The sequence below is a fragment of the Mastomys coucha genome, unplaced genomic scaffold, assembly GCF_008632895.1.
Source record: "Mastomys coucha isolate ucsf_1 unplaced genomic scaffold, UCSF_Mcou_1 pScaffold9, whole genome shotgun sequence".
NCBI classification, from domain to species: Eukaryota; Metazoa; Chordata; class Mammalia; order Rodentia; family Muridae; genus Mastomys; species Mastomys coucha.
Genome location: NW_022196915.1, coordinates 53598417 through 53607789, shown reverse-complemented (window position 1 = coordinate 53607789; position 9373 = coordinate 53598417). Strand labels below are relative to the sequence as shown.

General features: G+C 47.1%; 1 protein-coding gene across 2 annotated transcripts in view; it reads right to left on the bottom strand.

The window, feature by feature from the left end:
* Positions 1–212: 212 nt before the first annotated feature.
* The window catches only part of Pnma2 (PNMA family member 2), a 9502-nt gene continuing 341 nt past the window's right edge, over positions 213–9373 (bottom strand). For both annotated transcript variants that reach the window (XM_031362665.1, XM_031362664.1), the window contains exon 2: positions 213–4706. In XM_031362665.1, the coding sequence (XP_031218525.1) occupies positions 3253–4347 (1095 nt within the window). In that variant the 5' untranslated portion in view covers positions 4348–4706 and the 3' untranslated portion in view covers positions 213–3252. The remainder of the gene's footprint in view (positions 4707–9373) is intronic.

Genomic DNA, 9373 nt, shown 5'->3' with positions numbered 1-9373 from the left:
GGAGATGGTATTAGATCCCTTGGAATTGGAGTTATAGGTACTTACGAGCCACCAGATGTAGGTGCTAGAAACGGCTCAGGTCCTCTGGAAGATCAGCATGTGCTCTTAAACACGGAGTCATCTCTCCAGCCCCTTTAGCTTGATTTTGTTTTGTTTTTGGTAATGAAGCTCCTTCAAACAATCACTCAGACATATCAGGAGCAGAAAATAACTCAGGATTTCACTAACTCAGATTTATTTGGTAACTTCACAGTGGTAACATTTAACTCTGTAGTCTGTTGGTAAGTACAATGGTGAAGTTATTCCAAGGAACACAAAGCCACACGGAGTCAGGAGAGAATGGTCAAGGACAATTACATCACTGTAGCTGAACAGTGCTGAGAAATATACTTCAGAAAGATAAACCATCACAGATGATGGCTTTAAAAATATACCTTTTTTTTTTTTTTTTACAACTTCTTATTCTTCAATTAAATTAACTCACAACCCAGAAGAACAGGTCATCATTTCAAAGTCAAGTCGATTCACAGTCACCAATACTTCTGAAATACTAACCACAGATGTGGACAACCAGCTAGTGCACACTTATTTCCCAAAAGAGCCAAAATGCTTCCTGACTGCAGGCACATCCTGACTGGGACAGAAGGCTGTTACATCTTGACTTGTTTCCACACAAGAACAGTCAGGAGAAAATGCATTGAGCTGACAACTATCCTAAAAATACCAAGATCCTCAGTATATTGAGGGGTCTCTAAGTTCCAAATGTTACTCAAAGCACTTAAAAAGCATTAGGCCACTTGATCCTAATGGCAGCCCATTTTTAGATAAGGAAACTGATGTTCAGAAAACATTAACTATGCCTAAGCTCTGCCTGGCATGTAACTAAGCAGGGCTTGTTTATGGTGCTCTAGTGCACTTGACCTGGCACACATGCTCACAAGGCGCTACAGCTTTTCAAGTCTATCCATGGTTAGAAGACAGTTGGAATAGGCTCACCAGGGAGCTTTGCTCCGAAGCCCTGGGTCAGTCTGAAAACAAAAGCAAGCTTGACGAAAGCTGATGCGCTGACACTTGATCCTACCTGCTGGGTATTTGAGATTTAAGGAGTTTAAAACACTGTTGCTAAAAATCAATCCTCTACAGAACTAAGAAAACACATTGGAGTGACACACAGCGGAGGGTGGACTCCTAAAGTCTGGTTCTGGGCTTCTGTTCAGGTATCACTTCTGAGCATTTTGGTGCTGAGACCATTTAACTCAGTTGACCTTTGCTTCTTTCCCTTCATGAAGTGTGCCACAAACCCCACCCTCCTCCACACACACATACATGCACGCAAGCACACACATACCCTGTAAAGAGTAGGTTGCTGCACACATTAAGTAGGATATATGTGTTTCACTTAAGTTGTTTTTTTTGTTTTGTTTTGTTTTGTTTGTTTTTTGTTTTTTGAGACAGGGTTTCTCTGTGTAGCCCTGGCTGTCCTGGAACTCACTCTGTAGACCAGGCTGGCCTCGAACTCAGAAATCCGCCTGCCTCTGCCTCCCAAGTGCTGGGATTAAAGGCGTGCGCCACCACCACGCCCGGCCCTAAATTGTTGTTTTTAATAAGGCCAGTTTATCTTTCTATGGTATAAATAGACATTGGTCTACTTGGGGTGGTTTTAAAAAATTACATTATGTGTGTGTGTGTGTGTGTGTGTGTGTGTGTGTGTAAAATGACAGCTTGCAGGAATTGGTTCTCTCCTTCTACCCTTTGGGTTATTGGGGATCAAACCTGCCTGGAAGAGGGATATAGAGAAAAAGAAGAGAGAAAGCCCTGCTTTCTTTGAGTAGGTAGGGGGTTAGCATGCAGTCACATGGAGAGAGTGAAACAGCTCAAGTTACTAGAGAGTGTGGACTTAGGCCTGCCCCCCCACCCAAAAAAAAGAAAGAAAAAGAAAAAATGAAAATTACAGAGAGCAGGGATTCTGGGAAGGAAAAGTACATGACCTCATTAAAGGGATAATTATTCATCCCATCTCATTAGCATAGAGTTAGGTGAATCTGCCTTCCTGATGGGCATCCATTAGCCAGGTGATGGACCTGCTCGACTTGATTAACTCTTACATTTTGGTTAGCTTGCAATGGTGAAGCTCTGCCTAGGCAAGAGGTAGATTCCATTCTTCTGACCAGAAGGCAATAGTTTTCTCTTATTGAGACTCAGGAAAACCCTGATCAGGGCTGCTGTAAATTCTCCGCTCTGATGAGGTAACCCTAAAATCATTTAGGAGATGGGCTAAAGTTGGGGGATAGGTATAAGCCATTTTATCACGAAAAATCTATGGGCCTAATTCTAAAGCTGTCTACAAATGGATTAGTGTCTGGCTGAAGGTCCCACCCTCAAGTGTAACCTCCAGGGAGGGGAAAATGGGAAGTCAGAACTCCTTGTGACATTCATGGACCAGAGAACCAGGGACACTTTTGGAATGCCTGGAAACAGCCTAGCCAGGTTCTTTTCTTCCTAAAGATTTATTTTTTTTTATTTTACATGTATGACCTGCATGTATGTGTGTGTGCCACATGTGCGCAGTGCCCAAAGAGACCAGAGGGTGGTGTTGGATCTCCTGAAACAAGAGTTATAGATAGTTGTGAACCCCCACATGGGTACTGTGATCTGAAGTTCTCCAAAAGAATAGCAAGTATGTTTAATGGCCGAGCATCTCTCCAGCCCCTGCCTGGCCAATTTCTATATCCTGTTCACATTATTACTCCCTCTGAAGAGATTGGCAAGCAACTTGACAAACTGAGCTGTCTGGCCAACCTTCGTGTACTTAAAGGAAACTAAAGTTCAGGAGTTCTAGGTATTGGAACTTAGTCTTGATTTTTCTTTTCTTTTCTTTTCTTTCTTTTCTTTCTTCCTTCCTTCCTTTCTTTCTTTCTTTCTTTTCTTTTTTTTTAAACAATCTACATAGAGTCCATCAAACTCCAGGCTTTTTTTTTCTCAGAAAGAAAAACCAAGATGAGGATCTAGCAGTGGTATATTCCTCTAATGCCAGAACTCCGAACTTGGAAGGAGGAATGCCAGTTCAAGGCCAACCTGGTCTATAAGGTGAGACCCCCATCAAAACAAAAGAAAGGAAAAAAAGACAAAAACCTTCGGTCCTAATGTTTGACTTCCATCCTGCACTTTAAAGAAGAGTCCACTCTAATGGGATTAGCCTTGTCAAGCATTATCCCTACGACCCTGAGATCAGGAGCAGAATGGGGATGTCTCTCAGTTGTTCCTCGAATTGTCCGAGCGACCAGAGCCCTCCCTTGCCCTCTGCTCCTCTCTGCTCTCATGTTCAAAGTAGGCCTCTTCTTCTTCTTCCTCACGTATCACCTTCATCAGTTGCAAAAAGGTGGGTAGTGGGCCCTGATCCTTCAGCTCCCGTAGCCTGCACCACAGAACATTGCTAAGGTTGGCTCCAGCCATGACCTGCTCCAGGCGTACCTGGTCAGCAATGTTCCGGGGGATGGCCCTTTTTTCCACAGCTCTCCGGAGCAGAGTTTCCAGTCGGAGCACATAGGCTGAGATTTTCTCTCCTTCTTGCTGATAGGTTTTTAGGTATTTTACCTGAGAGGTTCTACGGCTCTCCAGGCTCCCGAACACCTGCTTGAAGGCCTCCAGACATTCTTCCGCACTGATGGAAGGGTTGTCTGCCTGTACTATGTGCATGAGGTCCAGGGCAGGGCCACGGAGGCTCTCTGCCACCCACCGTTTCTTTTCTGCCTCAGGAATGGGCCATTCTTTGGCTATCTCAGTGGCCTGTTCCAACCAGACCTCAAAGGGCTCCTCCTCTGGGGCAGCTACTGTGCTTCCAGAGAAGACTCTCAGCTTACAGTACCTCACAGGCAACAAGGGCCTCTGGGCGTGAACCATTGCCTGCCCCACCAAGTGGGCCAATAACTCAGGGGATGTGCAGGGTGTGGTAGCTGGAGACACTCCCTCATGCTTAAGGGCTCGGAACATCCCTGCGACCGTCTGCCCTTCTTTCTCTAGGAACAGGTTCAGTCTTTGGAGGAACTCAGTGTCCTGATTAGGGGTCTTAAAGATCACTCTCCAGACACCTCCCTTCCCCTGCACCTCCCTGGGGACCACAAACATATCCGTGTCTTCCATAAGTTCTAGAAAGACAGCACTGGTGTTGTCTTGCTTCTGGAATATCTTGCCTAGTAGCCGGTAGCTGCCGACACACTTCAGCGCCTCCTGGAGGACTGTCTGGATCTCAGGCTCACCACAGTCCACTGGAATGCCGGTCACCAGCAGTGACTTCTGAACATCCACACCCATGATCTTACACCACTCCTCCAGCAGGGCCACTGCCATTGTCCCAGGGTATGTCTCTGGACTTGGTCTCCAAGCAACTCAAAGCCTGTGGACCAAGTGCCTTGTCCCTTAACCCAGTAGCAAGGAGCCAGATACTCCCCGGTGTGTCTTCAGATCCACAGCCAATCGGATGGGTCCTGCAATGTAGGTAGAGTGGGCTGTTGCTCTGCAGCGGGTTTGCTGCTGTCTCCAAGGGCTGGTCGTAGTTGCGTGGTGCTGACTCTTGTCACCAGGAGGCACCTGGAACAACTGCTTTGCCCACTATCTCCTGGTTTCTGTCACTTCACCTCTAGTCAGCGGGGAGGTGGCTTCCACTCTAGCACTCTCTGGGGAGTCACACAGCAAGGTGGCAAGGACTCCTAGGGAAACAGAGGCTCATTTTTACAACACAGCCCTCTACTTCCTGGGACACACCCACACTCTAGTGTGGGGTGGAATTAGGGGTGGACCAAGGGCTCTGACTCCCACTGCGCCTGTGTCTACCCCACTCTGGTGAATCACCTTCTTTTGACGACTGTAGTTTTTCCCTGTGTGGACCAGCTAAAATCCAGGTTTTCCACCCTGAAAGCCCCACCCGTGAGCAGGATTCAAGACCTTCACCATTCAAAAGATGAAATTAGGAGATGTAGTTAAATACCTGTTCATGTGTTTCAGAATGTTTTTCAAGAACCAAGGAGCCAGCTGGGCAGTGGTGGCGCACACCTTTAATCCCAGCGCTTGGGAGGCAGAGGCAGGCGGATTTCTGAGTTCAAGGCCAGCCTGGTCTACAGAGTGAGTTCCAGGACAGCCAGGGCTACACAGAGAAACTCTATCTCGGAAAAAAAAATTTAACAGTTTAGTAAAGGATAAAAGAAATGACAGTCCTCAGAATTTAATGGAGCATTCTAAACAGAACAGAGCCACTACACTTCTTTGAAGAAAAAGCCCACATAGTTCAGAGGATGCTCCTCAGTTTGCAAAGTGCTTGCCTAGAAGAAGCCTTTAGAAAGCCTGGCGTTCAATTTCCAGCACTGCATAAACTGGGCATGGTGGTACATTCCTGCAGTCCCAGCCTTTGAAAGCTGGAGACTGGAGGATCAGGAGTTTAAGATCATTGTTAGCCACATAAGGAGTTTGAGGCCAGCCTGGGCTACATGAGAACCCTCTTTAAAAACAATTCCAACTGAATTGTGTGTGGTGGCACTCCCAGCATTTGTGAAGTTGAGGCAGGAGGACTGCAAGTTTGAAGTCAGTCTGGGCTACATAGAGAAATCATATCTCAAAGGAAGACATAAACAAAACTAAACCGAATCATTCAAACACTTAAGAGTAATTAAAAATGGGTATTACAGAGAAAATTCAAATCTCAGAAAAAGAAGTACACTTTGGAGTTAGGAGTCAGTTCTCTTTGGTTGTGTCTAGTCAGGCTTTTCAAGGGCCACACATGGTTAAGCTATCAACCCAACTCTTCTTGTGGTGCTTTGAATGAGAACAGGCCCCATAATCTCGTGTTTTCAAATGCTTGGCCTTAGCTGGTGGAACTGTTTGAGAAGGATTTTGGAGGAGGTGTGCCACTGGGGGTGGGCTTTAAGATTTCAAAAGCCCATACCATTCCCACTGTCAATCTCTGTCCTGTGCTTATGGAAAAGATATAAGCTCTCTGCTCCACTATCCTGCCTGCTGCCACATTCCTGGCTATGATGGTCATGAACTCACCATCTGAAACTGTAAGCCCCCACTAAATGCTTTCTTCTATAAGTTGCCAGCATCTTCTATAAGGTGCTTTGACAAAGAAATAGAAAAGTAACTGTCTTAGTCAGGGTTTCTATTCCTGCACAAACATCATGACCAAGAAGCAAGTTGGGGAGGAAAGGGTTTATTTGGCTTACTTCCACATTGCTGTTATCACAGAGGAAGTCAGGACTGGAACTCAAGCAGGTCAGAAAGCAGGAGCTGATGCAGAGGCCATGGAGGGATGTTCCTTACTGGCTTGCCTCCCCTGGCTTGCTCAGCCTGCTCTCTTATAGAACCCATGACTTCCAGCCCAGGGATGGCACCACCCACAAGGGGCCCTACCCCCTTGATCACTAATTGAGAAAATGCCCCACAGCTGGATCTCATGGAGGCACTTCCCCAACTGAAGCTCTCTTCTGTGATAACTCCAGCCTGTGTCAAGTTGACACACAAAACCAGCCAGTACAGTAACTAAGACATTTAAATTTGACATTGTCATTTAAATTTGACTGGGCCGTTGAGAAAAGGGCAAAAGCAGAAAATGTATTCACTGCAAAGTGATGTGTGCACCAAGTATGCTTCCTTTGCAGGGCTGGGAGAGCTGAGGATGTAGAAGGGAGTTCATCCAGTGACAGTATGGTCACTTAGCCACGAGGATGCCTTCAGAGAAGCAGCTTCCTAATTGGCTGAACTTCACAGAGTGCCATCACTAGATCATGTGTTCTTATGGGGCCCATGAGGTCTGCCAACTGAAATGTTGGAATTTGGTGCTTGACTGTGCCTCTCAGACTTGTAGAGGGCATGTTAGGATGCTACAACCATTTCCCCCGTGGCCTGAACATTTCCCATTACTCTGAAGGAGGCCATGTGCCATAGAGGCTGGCCTTAACTATGACAGCAGCAGGAGCAGATCCAGTCTTCGTGGAAGGTGCTGAAGGCTGTCCTACTGTGCCAGAACCAGGAAAGCAAGATGTTGCCTCACCTTGTGTCTGTCAGTACAGGGGCCCAGAACATAAGACCAATCCGGACCTGAGATTTCCTTGTAAAATGTGGGAGTGAACTTCCTCTGCTTGGAGGAGTACAGATGTAAAGAGCTCTGGAGGGGCAAAGACTGGTGGGAGAGTGCTCGTCCCTATGCACAAAGTCTTGAGTTAGATCCCCAGCACCGCATAAGCCAGGCATCATGGCACGTGCCCATTACCCCAGCAGTTAAGTGGTGAAGGTAGGTGAATCAGAATTTTAACTCCCTTGGCCTCATAGGGCGTTTGATGTCAACCTGGGCTGACATACAGGACCTTGTCTCAAAAAGAGCAAAAACAAACAAAAGAGACATGCCAGGCAGTGGTGGCACATGCCTTTAATCCTAGCACTTGGGAGGTAGAGGCAGGCAGAACTCCGTGAGTTCCAGGCCAGCCTGGTCTATAGAGTAAGTTCCAGAATAGACAGATTTGCTACAGAGAAACCCTATCTTGAAAAACTGGAACAAACAGAAAATGAAGGAACAAACAAGAAAAATACAACCAACCAACCAAAAAGCACTGAATGCCCAGATCCACAAAAAAAAAAAAAAAAAAAAAAAAAAAAAAAAAAAAAAAAAGAAAAAAATGTCATGCTTAAACCTGCCAGCCTTTGAGTTCTTTAACCCAATGGTAATCATGCCTACAAGGGATGCTCTTTAATAAAAAAAAAAGGCCCCGTGTGTCTGGAGAGATTGCTCAGTGGTTAAAAGCACAGGTTTGGTTCCTAGCACCCACATGTTGGCTCACTCTGTAACTTCAATTCCAGAGGCTCTGGCACTTTCGTCTGACCTCCAACGGTCCCAGGCATGTACACAGTGCACGTACATACATTCAAATGAAACACCCGTATACATGAAATGAAAGTTAGCCAAAAAAAGATTTTAAGATCATAAATAAAACACCCTTGATGTACAAAAGAGCCACCAGGGAAATGTTCAGGTATGGAAGAATGCAAGGGTTTTGTATTTTTCTCACTAAAGGGGCCTACAGGATAACCTATGGAAGGAACCAGGCTCTTGGTGCAAAGGCCTGGGATTACTGGGTGCTTCAGTTAGACACATGACCTTAGGCATAATGCCTCCTAAACTGGTGTCCTAACTTGGAAAGCAGGGGGGATGAAAGATCCCACCTCAGGGCTTTAGTGCGGCATTGACAATTCCTGTGGAAGTTTTATATTAAAATGCTGAGCACATCTGTTTGCCACGGTCCATAGGTCCTCCTCACATGGAGTCTTTTCAGCTCCTACAGGATGAGGTGTGTGTGTGTGTGTGTGTGTGTGTGTGTGTGTACAAACTATGACGACTCCAGCCATCAACCTAGCTCCAGCAACTGGGGGCGTTGATACTGGCAAGCAATCCTTCCCTAAGCAAAGGCTGACAATGGGACTGATTTCTTGGTCACAACGCCCTGTGAGAACGCGCTGCAGTAAACTGCCTCTCCTAAACCAAACCCATCCGTCTTAGTGAGCATGCTCAGATCTCCCTCCAGATCCCCTAAAGGATGGGCAACACTTCTGCAGGTTTCAGCCACTGGGGGTGGGTGGGTGGGTGGGGGACAGGAGGGGCTTACATGCACCGTAGCCCGGACCAGGAGGTGGGACTAAGCAAGGAGAAGCCTCGAACCTGGCGGCTGTGGCTGAACCGTGTGCACTCGCTTTAGATCCCCACACTTTGGCTGCTTACAATTCACAGCATGTAACCTTCTCCTGAAAATGTACCTCTATCCTCCGTGTAAGCCGCTGCGACCCTAGAGAAGGAGCAACTGGCAAACTCGCGGGCCTCTGGCGCAGCGTGCAACAGGGGCGGGGCGACTTGAAAGCAAGACGAGTCGAGTGTGCTTCAGTCTGCTTAGTCCCCAACCATTTTGGGTGAGAGTGAGGGTAACCAGGGTGTGTGTGTGTGTAGGGGTGGGAGATATCAAGTCCAAGACTCTCCTGAACCTTTCCTGGGGCAATGGCCTATCTGCAGGGCATGACCCTTTCAGTTAATACTGAGGGTCCCCAGTCTATGCTGAGGCGCATCCATAGCCTGCATTCTTTACTATGTCCCCCTGAACCATAGGCTTGCTGCTTTTTTCCCCCGGTCATCGCTTCCCTTTGCTACGCCTCTCTGCTTTTTTCGCCCCCGCCATGTTGTGAGCCCCACCTCCCAACCACAGCGGCTGCAAGTCGGGAGAAAATTCTCCTTTCCTTCTGCTCCTTGCAGTGCGCGCCCCGGCCCCCAGGTCGTGGGTACACTGAAGTAGTGGTGCTGGATACTAGGACATCCTCGAGTAAACCTTGCTGTTTCCAGGGT